This window comes from Barbus barbus (assembly GCF_936440315.1).
Source record: "Barbus barbus genome assembly, chromosome: 10".
Lineage (NCBI taxonomy): Eukaryota > Metazoa > Chordata > Actinopteri > Cypriniformes > Cyprinidae > Barbus > Barbus barbus.
In genome coordinates, this window is record NC_136738.1 from 22773081 (window position 1) to 22794323 (window position 21243).

Genomic DNA, 21243 nt, shown 5'->3' on the forward strand with positions numbered 1-21243 from the left:
ATAACCATGCTATTTTCCCAAAAAACTGAAGTAAAAAAAGTAAATAAATTCCAGCTCTAAGTTCTGAATAAGCTGTGTTCATTCAAATTATTCTAAACTGCCATCACACACAGGCCTAATATTCATATGGCGAGGTGCTATGTTTTTGTTTACTATACAGAGTGTAAACATCCTATTGGTGGGATGTTTTATTAATCGTTAATAATAAATGTAATATCAACTATGGCACAATGCGAAAGAAAGCGACATACAGAGATCTAAACATAAAGTTTGACCACTAAACATCTGTGAGGGCTCGTATCAGATTGTTTCCTGGTATTGTTATCTCATCCTGGAAAGAATCATCCTTTCCTTTTCTGTGTCCTGTCCAGTTTCCTGCATGGCCATGATTCTGTATTGCTAAAAAATGCCTTATTGTATGTGTTTTCTTATGTTGAAGCAAGACCAAAGAAGCAAGTGTTCCTGCACTGATATTGATGATAAAGAACAGGGATATATTTGATCATGAATACACTAAAAAAACAAGACTGCAAGTGTTCATATCAAAGTCATTATTTTAAAACCGTGAAATACAAATAAGTGGCACATTATCAAAAGCACAATCATTCATGCTTCCCTCAAGTGCCAACTGATTAACACTGACACAAATGTACAGTACAGTGCAAACAAAGGCAAAGGCAATATTGAAATATCAGAGACAGCGTCCCATTACAGTACTGAAGATATACAAAATATCAAGGAATGTTTAAAGCACTTGAATATCATTTGAACAATTGAATGTCCTTTCTAAGATATTTTGCGGTGGCAATCTGAGGACTAATTAGGAAATAGTTTTTTTTTTTTTACATTATTATCAATACAGAAAATAACAACAAACACACACTATATTCTTGCCCTTGACCAGCAAAAGTTCCCAAGATCTTCATGTCTGTGTGATCCTGCATAAAATGTGTCTTTCTGACAGATTGATGCTTAGTGTTTGGGGCATTTCTCTTCAGCTGGATGGTGATGTTATTAGTATGATGTCAGCTCAGTCTGACGACGTCACACAATTAGTGAGTCTCTGCTTAGATGAGTGGTCTGTTAAAAAAACACCAAGAGCCACACATTAGACACCCATTAGCATGATGTGTTTGCAGATGCGTTGTTAGTGTGCCAGTGTAATGCTGTACTGTGAGCCCATTAGAGTTAGTGATGCCTTTTATGATACAATCAGGCAAACAGAACAAAAACACATAAAACCTGCCTGAGAAATCAACCGTTTTGATCACTCAAAGCGGACTTTCATTTACATACATTCTTGTAAAGAATACGATTTACATTTCAGCATACAAAAAATAACATACTGTACAGTTAAAATAATTTCATATTCATATTTCTTTGAATCCCTCTTTGGAAAACAAATGACATATAAGAAGTATAAAATAAAATATAGGCTAGGCTAGTTAAAAAATATTTTTTAAAATGTAATTTTGAGATAAAATAAGAACAACAAACACACTCTAAGATGTAAAATCATCATTTTGAGAGAAAATTTTGAAAACGTTTTTTTTTTATATTTCATTATTATATACACTGACGTTTAAAAGTTTGGGGTCAGCAAGATGTTATGCTCATCAGGGCGGCATTTATTTGATCAAAAAGATCGTAAAAATAGGGTGGTGTGGGTGGTGATGGCGCAGTGGATAAGACACATGCCTTTGGTGTGAGAGACCCGGGTTCGAATCCACTGTGAGACACCAATGTGTCCCTGAGCAAGATACTTAACCCCTAGTTGCTCCAGAGGCGTGCGACCTCTGACATATATAGCAATTGTAAGTCGCTTTGGATAAAAGCGTCAGCTAAATAAATGTAAATGTATATTTATTATATGCGATATGCAGTATATTTGATATATTTATTGATATGGGATTTATTCCAGTGGTGGCAAAAATGTATTTTCTTAACACTGACGTCTTCAGTGTTAACACAGTTGTGCTCCTTAATATTTATGAAAACATTTTCAGGATTTCTTCAGGATTTGAGAGTTCAAAAGAACCAGCATTTATTTGAAACAGAAATCTTTTGCAACATTATAAATGTTTTTACTGTCACTTTACATCAATTTAATGCATACTTGCTTAATAAATATATTAATTTATTTTTTAAAAATTGTACTGACCCCAAACTTTTGAACGGTAAGACTGAGAAGGAAAAAGGAAATTCAATCTAACATATAAAAATAGGTAACTTCAAAATAAGCCACATAATCAGTCTAGTAGCTCCCTAAATTTTGAAGTTTTATTTTTTTAAATTATTGTTGCCCCATATGCCACAATTATCACAGGAAATGGGATTGAGAGATGTTGCAAGTTGGATTTAACCTTATTAACCCAAAAGGCCACAGGTCTGAGAAGGACATTATGTCTGAAATTACTTGATGACTATATAAATATGAATGCATAATACATAGTTGGTGAGTTGAGATGTTTTTTTGACAAGATACAGCTTGTTTTCGAGTGTAGAACACTTATTTTTGCTCTTTAACATTTGAGACTTTACATTTCATGTTAATGGAATCTCATCTGTCTCTTCTTTTTAGGCTTGAAGGAAGTTTGGTCCACCCTCCAATGCACAGAAACCATGGCAGATGATTATAAGTAACTCACCAGTTTCCTGGATTTGTCTCTGTCCTCCCTGCGCTCCTGTAATGTATGGGCCAGCCCATGGGCCGGACGTGTGTATGAGAAAGGCCGCATGGCAGGATCAGCAGTCCTGTACCGTTCCCTCCCTATGTGCTCTTCAGTTCTAAACCTCTCCGCCTCCATCTCAGAGTACGGAGGTAAAGGATCATCCTCCTCGGGGCGGTGGCTAGGTGACCTGCTGTTGTAACAGTCACTGCTCATCTTGGAACTGCCTTTTGAGGGTGTGTCACTGTCATCATCAACCCTCCCACCTCGCTCTCCGTGCCCCCTAGCCTTGCGGTCCAGCAGAGTGTTCAGGTAGGTATCGTCATAAGACCTCTGGCGAGTGAGGTAACGCTCACTGTGGGCAGTGTTGCGCCTTTTTGGAGGGGAAGGTGGTGAGCCTCGACGGCGCCAGTCGTCATCGTCATCATCACCTCGAGAATACCGTGGCCCATTTCGGTAAGACGTGGGATGGTCCCGCGACCTTGGACCCATTTCAAAGTCTCGCTGAGGTCCACGAAAGTCACCTCTCTGACGACCGTGTGGGCCACATGACACAGCAAACTCTTCCAGCTCATCTAGTGACCCTGTGCGCCCCCTAGCGTCAAAGGCTTTGCGGGGCAGGTGCTCAGACCGACAGTTCCATCTGCACAAACAGTCATGATATTATTAGTGCTCACATATATACTTTTATACAGATATATATATATATATATATATATATATATATATATATATATATATATATATATATACAATTTAAAGGGGTCATATGATTTTGCTAAAAAGAACATTATTTTGTGTATTTAGTATAATGCAATGTGTTTATGTGGTTTAAGGTTAAAAAACATTATATTCCACATACTGTACATTATTGTTGCTCCTCTATGCTCCGCCTTTCTGAAACACATCGATTTTTACAAAGCTCATCGTTCTGAGAAGCTAGGTGTGCTCTGATTGGCCAGCTATTCAGTGCATTGTGATTGGCCGAATACCTCAAGCATGTGACGGAAATGTTACGCCCCTCAACGTATTGTGATGCCGTGTCTCGTGCATTTGTTGCATCCAGTGGGGACATAATTACTGGTTATAATGACTTATACTGCCTGCGTCCCAATGTGTATACTATCCATCCTAAATTCTATGTGATAGTAGTAATTTTCAATACTATTTAGGGCAGATAGGGTGGATAGTATGCACATTGGGACACAGGGACTGTCTTTTTACGCGCCACGTTGCATCGCGCCACATTGCATCACATCGCGTAAACATTACCATGTCTTCATTTGTGATCGGAGAAACGACAAACAACAAGCGCTACTCTACACTGCTCAAAACTCGCGTTTGAATAGTCAGTGGCAAATTCTTTAATTATGAAAAATACTTACAGGCAGTGTTCCCAAGCTGTGCGCGTGCAATTGACCTTGTTTTTTAATGGAGTCACTTATGCTCATCAAGGCTGTATTTATTTGATCAAAACACAGAAGAAAAAAAAAGTAATATTGTGAACTCTTAGGCTATTGAAATTTCTAATATTGATTTTCTATTTTAATATATTTTAAAATATAGTGTATTCCTGTAAAGCAAAGCTGAATTTTCAGCATGAGTACTCCACTCTTCAGTGTCACGTGATCCTTCAGAAATCATTCTAATATTCTGATTTATTATCAGTGTTGAAACTGTTAAATATTAACTGCTTAATATTTTTTGGAACCTTTTTTCTTTGATTCTTTGATTAGGCTAATAAAAAGTTAAAAAGAACAGCATTAATTAAAAATATAAATATTTTCTAACAATATAAGTCTTTACTATCACTTTTTATCCGTGTAACACATCCTTGCTGAATAAAAGTATTAATAAAAAAAATAAGAAAGAAATAAAGAAAGAATTTACTGACCCCAAACTTTTGAATAGTAGGAAAATTCAGCTTGCTTCACATGAATAAAATATATTTTAGTATATTAAAATATAATTTGTTTATTTTAAATTACAATAATATTTCACAATATTATTTTGTGAAATAGCGTAATAGTCAGTATTTTTTATCAAATAGAAACAGCCTTGATGAGCCTAAGAAACGTCTTTCAAAAATGTACTGTTCCCAAACTTTTGAACGGCAGTGTATTATACTGTAAAAATGTTTTCTCAGATAACCTAAAATAGTCCTCCGTAAAATGCGCTGCACACAGTCTAATATTTGGGTTGAACTGTTCTGGAACAGTGTTACTGGAACAGTGTTAAATACAACTTAACCACTGATTTCTAGTTGTGTCCTCTTTTGGAAGCCCAAACAAAGTACTTTCACTTTCACAACGAAACACAGCGTCTCCAGGGTTATGCAAATCTACCCATACAGTGACGTAGACATGTGGGGGCGTGTTTAAATGAGCCGTTTTAGGAGAGAGAGTCTTAACTTTTATAAAGAATATCTCTTTGTCTTTGGGTTTGAGACTTTAGTCTTTGCAACTTTAGGGACCTTATCTATGCACAAACAGCTTGTAGCACTCCAAAGACAAAGGAAAACTTGAAATGGCATCATATGACACCTTTAAAGTAACTTTTTTCTATTTTATAAAGAGCTCAATGTGCTGCAGTTTAAGAAAACACATGCAAATAGAAAAAGCACCAGCAAATTAAGAAAACACTTTGATCAGTTTGACAGCACATGTGCTGCAAATACTCACAACACAATCAAATACAGAAACGCGCTGCAAATACACAAAGCACAATCAAACACAAACACGCTGCAAATACTCACAACACAACCAAACATTAACATGCTACGAATACTCACAACACAACCAAACACAAAAATGTGCTGCAAGTAGCACAGACCACAATGGGGGATCCTAACAATGCTTACTAAAGTTAAAAATGTTTTTATTATAGTAAAAGTGTAGTAACCATATTTTTTTTGGCATATTGATTACTATTTATGTAACCACAGTAACCAATACCATGGTTAAACTATGGTTTATGTTGCTAATTTACCATGGTTTAACAATAGTAACTATGTTTTATTTGTATTTATTTTTATATACAGTAGGCTAATAATAAATATATATAATATATATAGGTTATTTATTTACAGCTTACATAATGTTTCAGTTACAGTAATTGTGCATTTCATCAGCTTATTTAGGCTAATAATTAAAATATAAAAGCTAAGGAATCATATGATCAAGATGTTAAAATAAACAAAAATCTCACCTTTCAGTGCAGACTGAAATATAGTTTGTATTTCATATAGTTTGTATTTTTTATCTTCTATTTTTTTACTTTGTATAGGGTAAATACTTATATATAGTATACTTATAGTTAAACCTGTCAGTGGATTAGTTGTGTATAGGTTTATAGTGTTTTTTATAGGTTTATAGGTTTAAAGTGTTTTTTTTACTTCATTGTTGTATGTCTGTATTTATGTAGCACCGTGGTCCTGCGAGGCACGACATTTCGTTTCACTGTATGTCCCCACATGTAGCGGAATGACAATAAAGCTCAACTTGACTTGATTTGAGACATTTATAAGCATGTCCCAGGTTTGTCACTTGTCATTTCTGATGTAGTCTGTGCATTTTTGCAGCACGTTCGTATTTATTTGTGTTGTTAGTATTTACAGTGTGTTTCTGTTTTTGGTTGTGTTGTGAGTATTTGCAGCACATGTGCTGTCAAACTGATGAAGATGTTTTCTTAATTTGCATGTTTTTTTCATTTGCATTGCGTTGAGCTCTCTTGGCCACCATAATTTTAATATATTTTAAAATGTTATTTATTCTTGAGATGTCAAAGCTAAATTTTCAGCATCATTACTTTAGTCTTCAGTGTTACATGATCCTTCAGAAATCATTCTAATGCTGATATAATGCTCAAGAAACATTTCTCTTGTGTCTCCAGTTTGAAAACCCCTGTCCTAAATTACAAGGTCATGCACACACACTCGAATTGTACCTGTTGTCATGCTCATCCAGAGAGTGATTGCTCTGATAATGTGAGGGACGAAGCCCGTGGCCGATCGATGCTGTTCGGATACGCGGCTCTTCCATGTGGTCACTGATGGGTGGTAGTGCCTTCCTCTGGACCTGCCGATAGGTCTGCCTGAAGTCTACGTCACCATCATGCAGAGAGCTCAGTTCTGATAGGCTGCCAGCTGCTGACACAATAACATCATTATAGACTGGATGTTTTGTTATTGCAGTAATAAATCTGTTGTCGTTGTCTTTAATATGAAGCAGAAAATCTATCTTTGTGAGAAATTCTGAATTTTTTAAAATATTATGAATTGTCTGACACGCACAACCACAGATTTACAATATTTTAAAGGGATAGTTTTTATCTAAAAATGAAAAATCTGTCATCAATGTGACTTTCATTGTATGGACAAAAAAGACAGACATCCTTCAAGATATCATCTTTTGTGTTCCACAGAAGATAAAAAAATACAGGTTTGGAATAACACAAGGTAAATGATGACCAAATTTTAATTATTTGAGATTGAACTATCCTTTTAAGATGAATGTAAAAGACATGTCCATTGGGGAGTGCCTAGATTGGAAACAATCGTTGACTTTTGATAGGACACTGCTGATAATGATGATGATGATGATGATGATAATGAAGTGAATTAGACATGCCATCAGGTATGTCAGCTGAGCTGACCATTGGTAGCTTTTCACTAACTCAACATCTCAAATTCAGCCTTTCTTTTAATACAGACAAATTCAGTGTACAGAAACATGCTGACTGCATACAGGCTTACATGGATGACTGCCCCCCTTGGTAGGGTGGAACTGTGCCAGGTCCCTCTCTACGTAGTACACAACCTTCATAGCGTCCTGACCCTGACTGGCCTGGAGTCGATAGCCACTGCGCACTGTGGACATACACACATGACCTGTGTGTTTCTACTGTGTCAGTGTTACTGTACCACACATACAGCGCATCATTTAAGGTTAAGCCACATGCATGTAACACTCACACAGTACTTAGTTAAGCCTTTACAGAAGCATGCACATGTACTGGATTTAGAAAATTTTTAGGCAATTCTGGGACAAATTCACAAATTTTAGCCTTATTCACATACCACCTGCAATCCAACTCAGTCAGTATAACTTTGGAGTGCTACTTAAAAATAAAATAAAAATAGAGGTAATTAATTTAAAAATAAAAAATATGAATAAATACATTTGTCAATAAACAGCTATATTTAAAAATGTTTTCTATTTCATGGAGTTAAATGTAAAAATAATAAATAAATTGCTTTAAAAATACTACTGTCAGGATTTACTAAAGACACAGTGTCAAAAATTAGCGCAGGTATATATTTGTGGCTGACCTTATTGCATATGCATTTGGACAAGTTTCCCTTTCAGCCAAAAATTTATGCAAGGTTTACACTAGTCAATTTAATTGATTTAATGCCCCAAAAATAGCATGTCGTGAAAAAGATGATGCTCTTGGTAGATTGGGTTGGTCATTATGGAAACTATCTGGCTGTATTCTTTAATTCGCGCATTGTCAGTAAATCATCTGCAGAACTTTCAACTTCCATTGGCGCTTATGGGATTGTGCTCTCACGTTAAATTGCATTGTATAGTAAAAAAAAAAAAAAAGGCTAATTTATTTCATGTTTAAAATGAAAGGTTAATATAACAATAAATTAACATAATAAATATTGATTGGTCAATCAAGTTTAAAAATGCCATTCACATGTGGGAGGAACCAGTTGCCAGTTGCCCTTAAGTGTTTACCACATTTTTACTTGTTGATACACACATACATTGTGAAATCATTCACCATCTTCACCGACAACACAACTGCTATAATTGTCACGGTGCAAACAGCAGGGAGGAACAAGGAGACAAGGATGTAACTCAAATATTATACTTCACTGAAGACAACACGGCAAGGCCATGCTTACAGAGACAGGAACACCGGGGAGTAACAAGTAGACCAGACGAAATAACACTGCACAGACAGGACTATAAATACACAGGTAAATTAACGAACACGGCTGGACAAGGATAAACTACTAATGACATGAAACGAGGACAGGAAACAAACCAAATATGGGCATGAAAACACAGGGAGCATGTGGAAACACAAGACACACACAACAGAGGTCTGACAATAATATCTTCATAATGCCAGCAAGCTTTCTGCACTGTCACTATCTTTAAAACTTCTATTTCCTACAAACATTTCTACTGTTATCAGCTCATGTTCACATACTCAAATACAACAAACACTCTCGTCTCATCTGACCACAATTCCTTTAAACATTTGAAATACTCTGGACAGCCTGAGATTAAAGTTACAGTGCAGCTGAAGATGATGTTAGTTGAGTTTGCTTTGAGTTAGATGATGCAGACTTGCTTCAACAAATGCAGATTCACTTTGGACAGATGTGTTCAAAGAACAAGCTAAGACATTAAAATATTTAGCATTTAATTTTTTATATACTGTATTGTCACTTACCTCCAGTTATATTGTTTTCTACTGAAGGAGCCACTACAGTCAACTTAGGTTCAATGATGGATGATGCGGCTGGAGAGACCACAGGAACCATAGGAACACCAGGAACGTAATAAGGTCGATACATGGCAATCTGAGGATGCTGGACGCTCTTTGCCATCTTCCCTGCTTCATATACTTTGAAGGCAAATGGAAATGTTTTTTCAGGTTGTGAATACAGGCATATGTGTATGTGTGTTTGTGTACTCACAGTGTTTTGGACAACAACATGTATCAGGACAGCAGCAGCAGCGTACATAACAACAACAGGAGTGAGGGCAACACTGGCACCAGCAGATCCCAACCAACAACAGGAAGAGCACACCACCAAGGATGACAACTCCCACAAATACCCACTCTAAGGAAGACAAAAAAAGACTCATCAGGAAACTTGGTTCCTGTGGCAAAAGCAGATCTTGAAGGAAGTGCTGTCCTGAAATCATTTTGCCCACAGGATATGAAGTCTCTGATCATGACCAACCACCAGGGAGAGCTTGAATGATGCACAACCTCTTATCTGGACTCTCTAAGGGCCTAATGATGAATTTCCTCTGGGTGTGGTCTTAAAATTCCAACAGTATACATTGCAGACCTCTTATTCAACCCAAGAATGTTCAAAATTATATGCCTCTGAGCACTTATGGCTGATTGGGGTAGAAGTTGAAATGTTAGTTTTTGAATTTACACCACAAAAGCAGGACTGGGTTTAAAAAATCAGATTGCTTACATCGGCATAATGTTAAATAGCAACAGAGCTTAAACGTTGCAGTTAATTTATACACAAACACACACACACATATATCACTAAGATATTACCTTATACTTCTATATTCGTATATACACTTTCATTTAAAAAAGACCAGCTCACAAGTGTCATTTGTTTATTAATTCGGCTGCATGTTTTTGATTCACTAAAATGAACCATTTGATTAGAGTCATTTGTTGGTAAATCAGACTACACTGGTCACACTGCATGTTTTTGCTTGCAACCTGCAAAGACAACTCAGTGTAAATGCACTTTTCTTTGCTATTATTTTGTGGTACACTGTCTTTTTAGCACGTTCAATTTGGACTGTAAACACGGGTGAAATATGACTTCTTTTTTCCTGCACAATGTAGGAAACACTGGCACATCGCCGACAGGGTTGAAAGAAGCAACACTGAGATCTGAAAATCTGTATTTTTACCCAACCTAACATAGTACACTTTTTAAATGTAACACAATAAATGTAAGAAGTGTTACTTTTTTATTTACCTTCTTTTTTGCCATTAGATATAGTTGAAAACCTCTTATTTCCTTATAATTTGGTGGTGTAAAGACCTACAGAGTGAATGTGTACGTGACAGCGTGTCTGCACTGCAAGCTAGATGCATGATGCGATGCAGTAAAACTACCACTCCCATTACAATCAGTGAAGCTGGCTTTTTTTTAAGTGGCTTAAAAAAATGTAAGCAATACTGCTAGCATTCTGAAAGAGAGAAAGCTTCAGTAGAGGGCAAGATGTAAATGTAACTATAAAAATTAACAATCATGTGATTAGTTACTTAAAGTTATGCAGTATATAGTATAATCTGCAGTAATGTTATGCAACATCAATCATTGATATTTTCAGAGGGAACTGATCAGATTGGAGCATTTTGGATTTTGCTGATTGCAGAAGATGAAGCGAGTGAACTGAAAAGGACCTGTGTGAGAGCACCCACTGAAAAGGACAGGGGAGAGAGAGGTATGGCAGGCGTACCTGGCATAATCTCCAAATCAAACTCAGGCAGGATGTCATCCAGCACACCTGTCCTACCTGGAGAAGGGAGAAGATCAGACATAAACAGCAGCAGTGGGCAGCAGATGAAAGTTCAAAGTTTAGGGTCGTGGGTAAATGCTTAAATGCTTGTGTGTTATTATGAAAAAAGTTACTCTGTTAGTGGCTGTGGATTAATTAAGTGTAAATTGAAAGCTGATTTGAAAACTTGATTTGTGGTTTTAAGTGTGATTGTCGGTTCATTGTCGGTAAATCCAATGCAAAAGTATAAACAAAATCTGTATATATACAGTACCAGTCAAATGGTCTGGACACACGTTACTGAATTTATGTTTCTCGTGATGGTTAAATACTTGAAATTAGTTTTGTTGGCATGAGTGGATAACAATTTTGGTCACTACGTAATTCCCATTCTTTCAGTTTTGTTACTTCATGGCTGTGATGGCTTTACTATTATTCTAAAGTGTAAAAATATTAAAAATAAAGAATGCATACAGGTGTGTCCAAACATTTGATTGGTAGTGTATGTGCTTATGTGTGTATGTGTGTGTGTGATTCCAAGAAAACGGTGAAAGTTCAAACTTGTCTCTGGATGAGAAACTAATTTTAGGCCAGTGCTGTTTTTCTGTGAAGTTTTGGTGCATAACATTACTTGTAAGGATGATGTATGACCATGAAACTTGTGTATGCAAATGATCAAAGTAACACATGAACATTTAAAGTCAAAAGTAATTGAAATACTAATATAATTAATAAAAAAAGGAAAAAATAAAAATAAAGTCCAAACATCAAGAGATATATACATGTATGCATATATACAGTTTGATGTATGTACCATTTATATATTTTTAAATTATAGAATTATTATACTGGATAAAATATATTTATAAATACAAAAGATGCCAACAACAGCAGTGATTTGGAAGCAATGAAAACTGATTTATAAAAATTGGTTAAGATTAAAAGTCATTTAATTTTAAATTTAGATACATAATTTCTTTATACAGCTCAGCAACTGACAGTAATGATACATTGTCATGTTGCTGGTTCCCAGGTCTTATGCTAATATAGATGTGTGCATTTGTTCAGTATTTATATCTGGCCCGAGCACAGATCAGGTTCACTAATGTGCATGAATGGAGAGAGTGAGAAACAGATGAAGTAGAGGGGGCTTCAGCGGGAGAGACAGAGGAGGAATATAGGAGACCAATTAATCACACAGCCTCATTAACCATCCTGAAAGGGGGGCAAGGGTACACCATCACCATGGAGACAGTCCTGTTATTGTTTGGAATTAAAAGGTGTCCCAGAGCACTGTCCAATTACCTTTCAACAAACATCTTCCCTGAGAGAGAAATGAAGGGGTGGCTTCAGATGTACAGTTTATTTTACACTGAGTGTACTTTGTCAATGACTGGCATAGTGCCAAAAATCAAGAGCATTCTCACCACCTAAACTGACCTCCGTGTTTAGCCTAAAAGACCCCAAATTTTGACTGTATACAATTCCTAACGCAACAAGTGTGCAGGAGACCGAATCTGTTCAATTCAGGATGAAGTCATCCTATATGTTTTCTAAACTGAACAATTCATTCATGCATATGTGTAATTTTTTTCTTTTAATTTTGACATTTAGAAATGAACTGAATAAAAGATCTGCCACTACTTTCATTTCGTTGTGACTGTAAACACATTCACATTACAGGTCTTCACAAAATGCCACACGTCTTTAAACTGAATGAGAGGGTGCCATAAACATAACTGCCCACTGTCAGAGCAGATTTATCCCTGAGTAACAGGAAGTGCTGAGGTGGCAGACAGGAAGAGGAATAATACCCAACTCCTCTGCTCCTCTGTTACAGTCATTAAACCAACCGTAACCTGAGAGTAAAGGGGAGCTCAGAAAGAGAGGTAGAGACATGAAGAGAGAGACAGGCCAAGATATAGGGAAGGCAAGCTGTGTAGTATAGACTGCAAGTCATTATCAGACTTTTTAAAGGGTTAGTTCACCCCAAAATTAAAATTCTGCCATTAATTACTCACCCTCATGTCATTCCAAACCCGTAAGACCTTTGTTCATCTTCAGAACACAAATTATATAAGATATTTTTGATGAAATCCAAGAGCTTTCTGACCCTGTATAGACAGCAATGCCACATTAAAGGCCCAAAAGTGTAAAGACATTATTAAGATAGACCATGTGACATCAGTAATTCAATTGTAATATCATGAAGCTACAAGAAAACTTTTTGTGTGGAAAGAAAACAAAAATAATGACTTTATTCAACAATTTCTTCTCTTCTGCGTCAGTCTTTGACACGTGTTCATGACAGTACCACAACATGTGCATTCTTCTGCTTGTAAACAAGGCACAGTGCATGCGCGTTCTACATCAGAACACCGGCTCCTGCATCAGCAACACCACACGCAACTGTTGAATCAAGTCGTTATTTTTGTTTCCTCTGCACACAAAATATATTTTCATAGTTTCATAAAATTAAGGTTTATCCACCAATGTCACATGGACTATTTTAACTATGTCCTTACTACCTTTTTGGGCCTTGAACATGATAGTTGCATTGTCTATGCTCTCAGATTTCATCAAAAATGTCTTCATTTGTGTTCCAAAGATGAATGAAGGTATTACATGTTTGGAACAACGTGAGGGCGAGTAATTAATGACAAAAATGTTTACCTCTATGATTTTTTTTTCTTCCACAGAACAGTGAATCAGTGTAAAATTTCAAAATTTTGTGAATGACAGAATTTTTGGGTGAACTATCACTTTTTAAGAGCCGATCATTAAGCTTTTTTGCATATAATTCACTGCAACAGTGTTTCTTTAACACTATTATGCCAACTGAGAGAAAATGTAAATATAGTTTTCAGCTGAAGGGGATAACCAAAAAGTTACATGAAACTTAAATTGCCCCTATTATGGATTTTTGAGATTTACCTTTCATGCAGTGTGTACAGCTCTAAGTGAATGAAAACATCGTGCAAAGTTTTGTGAAAGTGAAAGTGCACCATGTATAAAGTTATTGTCTCAAAAGAAAGAGTCGACTCTGAATCATTTAAAAGAGTCATTTTTAAAACGAATCCCGAGCCGCGCACGCAGACCTGGGAAAACTTGATTTTCGCGTTGGTCTGAATGAAAATGCAAATTCATTCTTTGCCACTAGCAGTAACAAATAACAGTTTCCCTGGTAAGACTACACAAAGCAGCATTGCCCTCACAAACACTGCGTTAGCAGGCATTACAGGCATGATGAAATGAAAATGAAATCGACCAATCAGACCAATCACCTCAGATTAGTGTCACGCAAAGGAGGGGTTAATTAATCGTTGAACGAATCGTTGCAAATAAAGTAAAAATAAATGCATATTATAAGACAATGAACGTGTTTTTTGACCTTGCATGCATGTCAACCTGTTGTTGGGGACTCCCAAAACCAAGATATGTACCTTTCATTACCCATAATAGGGGCACTTTAAAGCAACTGTAAGTTCGTAAATATACCTTTTGTAATTACAGTATAGCTGTACACATGCATTTGTTGCTGCTGTAAACCAATCTGCCATTTTGGTACCCATTCACCAAACAACAGACATTTGAAGGGAAGCATGATAAAGAAACAGAAGGCATTCACCTTATTAGAAGTCAGTGTATCATCAGGGTGAATTAAAACTTATTTAAAAATTAAAAAAACTTACATACAGTTGCTCTGTGTAGAATAATAAGATACTTTTTTTCCACAGTAATGTGTTGTCTTACCTAAGAAAAATGTGGTTACTTCCTTGGTAAGACAACTGTTTGCTAAAAAGTGGGTTATTATATTGAGTTTTTTTGGTTGATGTATTGATTTTACAGTAAAATTGTATTAATCAATTTTACTGAATTCTTAATATAGTATTGTAAGAAATTGCTGTTAAATACTGTTGATTTTTACAGTGCAATCCCTAATCCTAAGTAATAATAGTGTTGCTTTCCTTGGCATCCACCACTAACAATCAAGAGCTAAACTGTAAGTAAAACATGACTACACAGCAAGTTTGATGAAATGGGGAGTGTCTGGTACAAAGTCAATATTTTAACCACCAAATACTCCAGATTATACTCTCCACTTCATAAACCAATAAAATCTTGATTACTCAGAGGGCAGCAGTGACTTCTTCCACTTCTTAGCGTCTACATAACACTCTCATTGATCCTCCTGTGTAAGCTCTAACCCTCTCATTGGTTTTTTCTCTTCACCGCACAGGACTGCTCTGGAGGCCCTGGCATCCCCTGGCCAATGAACCCCCCCTTGTTCCCATGGTAACGGCTTAAGAAGTGGCTTATATTGCTCACGTCGATAACAGTCAGTTATTTACTCTTTGTCTGGCATGAGGCGTCTGACTTTGCTTTGTCCAGCTGACACAATAATAATTTATGCTGTTAGGGTCAGTCCCACAGCACCAAACAAATTTCTCTCTGCAGCGTTCCTGCCCAGGACGTGCAAAATAAGTGAGGTTTTCCTGATCTGCCAGGGCACAAATGAACAATAGAGTCTCTTATTAAGGATCTGAGTCCTGTCGAGAGGCATGCGCCGTTTGGTTGTCGTCATGGCAGCGCTTATAAGTGCACTCAGGAATTCAGACAGGGATTGGCATTAACAATCATTTAGACACAATAACCAAGCATGCACACACAAAAGTAAACATTTTTAGAGAACAAGGTCTATTTATTTATAGAAAACTCTGAAAAACAAATCACAAACATTGAGAGTCCCTCAAGCAAGCATTCACTGGCACTTTTTCAAGCAATTCAAACTTTTCTAAACCATGTTATAAAGACAACAACAGGCTTTTTTGTAGTGTTGATTCAGTTTTTGAGAAGCATTCGTACTCATGAGACTCACCCTGCACCAGTAGCTCCACCTGGCCTTCATTTTTCCCTTCCAGGTCATCAGAAATGATCACCTTACAGAAATACACACCGCTGTCACCCCACTGCAGCTGTCCAATGCGCAGATCTGCTTCTGAAAAAGCCAGAAAATATTTGCTTATAACCTGAGCTGTTTAACTGACCCTTCGCATGGAGTTTGATTGACAGGAGATCTGTCCAATCATAATGCCGAATCTGCCATTTTTGTCTGACAAACAAATCAGACAGGAAAGCAGATTAACTTGAAAAAAATTGTGTATTGACATCTTTCCGTGGTTGAAACAAGATACCTTCTAATGTTCATTCATGTTTATTTAATGAATTAACTAGTAAAGAGAAAGAGATGGTCAGTTCACATGTTGCTTGAACTGAGACGCTACAACAATCTGTCATGACACATTAAAGAGCCACAAAACGGTTTTATTGTTTGAACTTCTTTTAAAATTAAAGTAACCTGCTCTGTCTTGTCTGTCGATGCGTTGTCAGTGTCCTTTGCTCCGCGATGTATTTTTCACTGCGTGATAACATGATATGTGGAGTGAGAGCGGCATGGCTTGTCGGACATAGCAACAGTAACGAAGGGGGGGCGGGTCTTTGCGAAGGGTCAATTGTAGTGGAGTAAATGTTTCATTTTAATATTTTTATTTTTTTGGTTTACACAGTAACATCAAAACGTATTAGGCTGTCAGATGCACAATTTACTTTTAGCACCTAACATTTTTAATCAGTAGGAACAACACATCATTCATACTTATTATCTTTCTGAAATATTTTGTCAGAACAACCGTAGTCTTTGTTGGAGAGGTGACTGGAGGAGGAAAAGCTTTGATGCCTAAGTCAGAAGAGAGGGTGTTTGTGTTTGATAAGGAAAGCCGTGGGGGTGTTTTGTGAGACCTTTATGAGGTCCAGCCCCCTGACCATTGTGCGACCTAGAAAAAACAGTCCTATTTAAGCAACAGGAAAACACAGCACAATCGGCTGGGTTTCCTAAGGGGGAGATGGATTACATACAAGACTGCAGACTTGAGATTAGAGCAGGCTCAAAATGTAATAATATAAAATGATTTTATTAGACAGTGGCCTCAAGAAGTATTTGGACCATTAAGCCAGAGATAAATGCATTTTTATGAATGTCATTGCATTAAATAGAAATATTAAATAAGTAGCATCTGCAAACAAATTTTGCCAGACATTTTTTTTTTAGAACTGATTTGCAATAATTTTTAACCAACTGAATCCTAGTGTTTGTGGCTGTATGAATTAGTTCCCCTCAAGTTCACACAGGTGCACTAGCAGAGTAACCATATGTATTTGAAATATATTACATTTTGTGATCAAATAAATGCAGCCTTGGTACACACAATTACCCAAACCAAAGTTCTGAATGGTACTGTAAATTTGACCCCCCCCCCCCCCCCCCCAAATGTGTGAAAATATCTACAGTATATTGCTTGAGCTGTTTTTTTTTTTTTTTCAAGAAATTACAATTTGCTCATTTTTTCCTATTCAATTAAATGTATCTATTTTTAATTGTAGATTAGATCCATATTTGATCTATATTTTGGACAGTGTTGCTTTATACATTTATCTAATCTTGATGTTATTAAATTGATTGTTAGTCTGGAAACTCATTGACCTTTTTACAGTTTTGTGTTTGAGACTAACCTGTTGAATTGACTAGTTAATAAATGACCATGGAAGTCTCCTTTGTGAGCCATTAAGTTGGAATTTCACTTTCCAGCTGACCAATGTTGTCATTTTGTGCAACTTATTTATCTGTAAACACTGAAAGGTTTATAAGGTTATGATCAAATTCAATATTTTGCCTTGTATTTGATTTAACTTCACCTCCAATCAAGCTAAATCTCTTAAAACACACACACACACACTTATAAGACAACAGAAATGCATTACTGTTGATGATGGAGATGTCTCTTCCTTTGTAATGCTCTGCTAAGGTCATGGAAGATCCTTGTGCTGAGGCCACTATGCGGACAGTGCGGCTGTTGTCAGAGCAGTCCAGATGAGACGAGGCTCCCAGATCAGATACATGGACTCCCAGGGACTCAGGAAATGTGAAGGAATCCCGAGTATGGTCTGTACAGTAGGACTTGTACCACCACTGCACCACGGCGGTTTGAGAGGAGTGGGTGGTGTAATGGCATGGAAGAACGATGGAGGAGAACAGCATAGCAAACTTCTTCTCATCTTTCACAATCACCTGTACACCATTACAACTTTGCACTATGCCAAAAAGAGAGAAAGAGATTTAGTGAGAAAAAAAAAAAAACAGTAAACATTACTGAATGACAGTAACACAATTACACTTAAGGCTGGAATACACTACACGAGTTGATGAAAGTAGTCTGCAGATTTCACAGAAAAGAGTATGATACGCACAGACTTTAATTCATTAGCTATCCAGTTGGAGGATATCACATATTGTTTTCATTTGTAATAAATCTCCTTGTAACGCGGTATGCCTTTCAATGATTTTGTTGTGTTTAGAACAGTTTGAAAAGTCTGTGATCCTCAGTCATTTAGTGTATGATGGCTGGTTTATCTCTGTAAGAATTTATAAGTTGGCAAGTGTATGATCGCTAGCGTTTATGTAGAGCCCTTATGTAGAGCACCAGACAGGAAGCTGAGATATGCAGAATTTGCAAAAGCTATATTTGTTTTGCAAATTCACGATTGCTTCTATAGAACCGTTAGGACAGTTAGAATTAAGGCAAAATATTATTCTACAAGGATTTGAGACATTTAAATAAAGTGTATAGAACCCTGTTTTGTGTGATGTTATATTCCAGCAAATACATATAAAAAGTAAAGACAAAAACTGAGCCAGAACGATGCAAATATTTTTAGTTAACGATAATCTTGTATTTGTTTTGTGATAACTTGGGTAACAGAACTGAAGGTTGAGCTTACAATTTGTGTAAAACTTCATTCATTCACTAAAATACTTTATTTAGCTTATTCTCATGCGGTAGATTAGAATTGGTCATTATAATTAGTTATAAAAAAGTTTTGAATTAAATATCATTTCAGCAAGTTGTCAATTTAAGTTTAAGCTTTTTATTTAAATTGTTGGATACAGTTAGAATTGAGACAGACTAAAATCACCATATTAAGTAAACACACCCATGAGCAAAGAGAGTAATGCAAATTCCACGATAGAGTGAGCTTTCAGCAGCAACTGTAATGACCACTGACCTGTTCATGATTAGTATTATGGTGTTTGAGTCTAATGGTATGTTTCATAGTGTCAGAGACAGGCATGTGATCATTACCAAAAGCTCTTTCTCAGTCTAGGCCTAACCAACCAGTGGATAAAAAAAAAAAAGATTTGCTCAGTGCCTCTTTTCGAGAATGCTTAATCACACCATTCCAAATTCACTTTATCAGCTAGAGATTACAAGGTGAGATGACCTGAAAACAAATGCCTAAAAACATCTGGATCCAGTCAGTCAGCATTTGAATGTGTGTGTGTGTTTCTAAGCATGAAAGAGTGTGTTTGTCCAGCCTTGTGTGGGAGATTATGAAACAGAACGCTGGACAAAATCAGAGAAGCGCCCAAGAGGATGATCTGCTGGAGGGAAAAACAAAGACAGTGTGAAAGAAAGAAAGAATTGTGAGTAAAGAAAGCTAAATTCCATGCTATGCAGGGGGTGCAGAGAGGTGGGGGCTGTCATTTTTTGGAGAGACGTCACTGGCTCGGACTGTTTGATTGGGGTGGGATGGTGAAACTGAAATATTCTGGGAAAACTCTTACAAAAGATCAAGTCGAGTACAAGTAGGGAGGAGGTCTCAAACACAAAGATACTGTAATTCTTGTCAAAGGGTGGAGCACACTGCATAAAAATATACAACAACCAGTCACCACAGATGTCTGGATGAGATCTTCACTCATTCATTGTTGCCCTAGAGGAAATGGAGCAACTTCCTGAGCATTTTCCAGCTGTACTTTAGAATGGTTGTGTTGCTGAGGGTAATGTAGGCAAGAATTCTGGAATACGTTCATTAATTCTCTGTTCAGGGTAGATGGGGTCCTCCTTTTGTCCTCTCTGTTGCCTGTTTGACGCATTGTTTGCCATTATGGTGAACCCCCACCCACTAAGACTCCACTAAGAGGAGGGGGATGTTGAGGTCCCAGAATAAGACACACTCATTGACTCAGTCATCCATGAACACCCAATTAGGTTAAAGAGATTCAAACCAAGCCATTACTAGCAGACAACTTTACTTGATTACATGTGTTAATGAATGGCTAATGCTAACCAAACTATTACAGAGAGCCGTATTACATACTATCACATAGGCTACTATTGAAAATAGTGTTCAGCTCTTTACCAGCTCAAAGCAACTTTTCCCTAAAAAATGTATGCACATTCCCTCTTCTGAGAGGGTTTTTATGGAGTGTAGTTTTAGTTCTCAAAGTTGTCCACTGACATACTCATAAAAATAAATAATCATATGTTGTATTGTCTCTGTTGCATCCACCCTTCAAGAACTGATACAATGCAGCTGCACTCCCTGACACACATTTCAGCAGCACTTCCCACAATTCTCTCCCACAATAACAACTTTGGGATGATAAATAGTTTCACATGTTTGTCTATGCTGTCTAATTAAAGATGGCTAGTTAAAACTTTAGTTGTGAAATCCCTTTTATACATTACACACATACATACATTTTATATTAATCAATAATAAAGATTAATATATTATGCTGAACAGAGATACATATTGATTAAAAAAAGAGTAATATATTTTATTATTTTTTATTTTTTATTTTTTTAAGTAGTTTATTTTAGTTTAACTTAACTTGAAGCTTGTCAAATTCTGATTCTGAAAAGTTATAATGTAACACATTTAACAATAAAAGGGGTAAAAATAAGGTTTTATTTGATTTTTTAAAAAACTAAATAAAATTTGAAAATTGTAAATGTATTGTCAGGTGTAAATGGAAATGGATTATAGTAAAAACCGTCACAAGGACCCGTGATCAATCTAAAAATAAATCCGGGCTCAAGGTTTTCTAAGCTCTCAACCTGTTGCTTTAGTTGTGTGTCCCAGTTTTCTGCTATTTCTATATGGCGTTCAAATAGAAAACAGATCAACTCACGTGAAAATATCATGAATATAATCCAGAAACCGTGTAACAAAACCATGATCCAGTTTAGTGCGGTTTAGTTTACAGGTATGTAGTCCATCTTCTCCCGGACTGTTATTCGCTTAAGTTCATCTCGGTCTGCTGCGCTGATCAGAATGAGCGGACTGTACCACTTTACTAAAGGGGAAGCGACTGTGACAATTACATACTAAAAACTAATATATTAAAAGGTGCTAAACTGTTGTTTCTGAGTTGAAAATAAAAC

General features: G+C 36.5%; 1 protein-coding gene across 4 annotated transcripts; it reads right to left on the reverse strand.

The window, feature by feature from the left end:
* Positions 1 to 461: 461 nt before the first annotated feature.
* On the reverse strand, positions 462 to 21135 carry LOC306876538 (immunoglobulin-like domain containing receptor 2). Of its 4 annotated transcripts, XM_079427812.1 has the most exons (10): positions 20991 to 21135; positions 17777 to 18106; positions 15837 to 15956; positions 10919 to 10975; positions 9388 to 9534; positions 9141 to 9314; positions 7423 to 7536; positions 6615 to 6813; positions 2649 to 3312; positions 533 to 1080 (listed from the first exon to the last, which is right to left on the reverse strand). In XM_079427812.1, exons 1-10 carry the CDS (start codon positions 21034 to 21036, stop codon positions 1045 to 1047), a joined length of 1887 nt encoding a protein of 628 aa, XP_079283938.1. In that variant the 5' UTR covers positions 21037 to 21135; the 3' UTR covers positions 533 to 1044. The 4 variants fall into 4 exon arrangements, with proteins under 4 accessions (XP_079283941.1, XP_079283938.1, XP_079283939.1 ...); XM_079427813.1 differs by lacking the exon at positions 10919 to 10975 and having other exon boundaries at positions 539 to 1080; XM_079427814.1 differs by lacking the exon at positions 7423 to 7536 and having other exon boundaries at positions 539 to 1080.
* Positions 21136 to 21243: the final 108 nt, after the last annotated feature.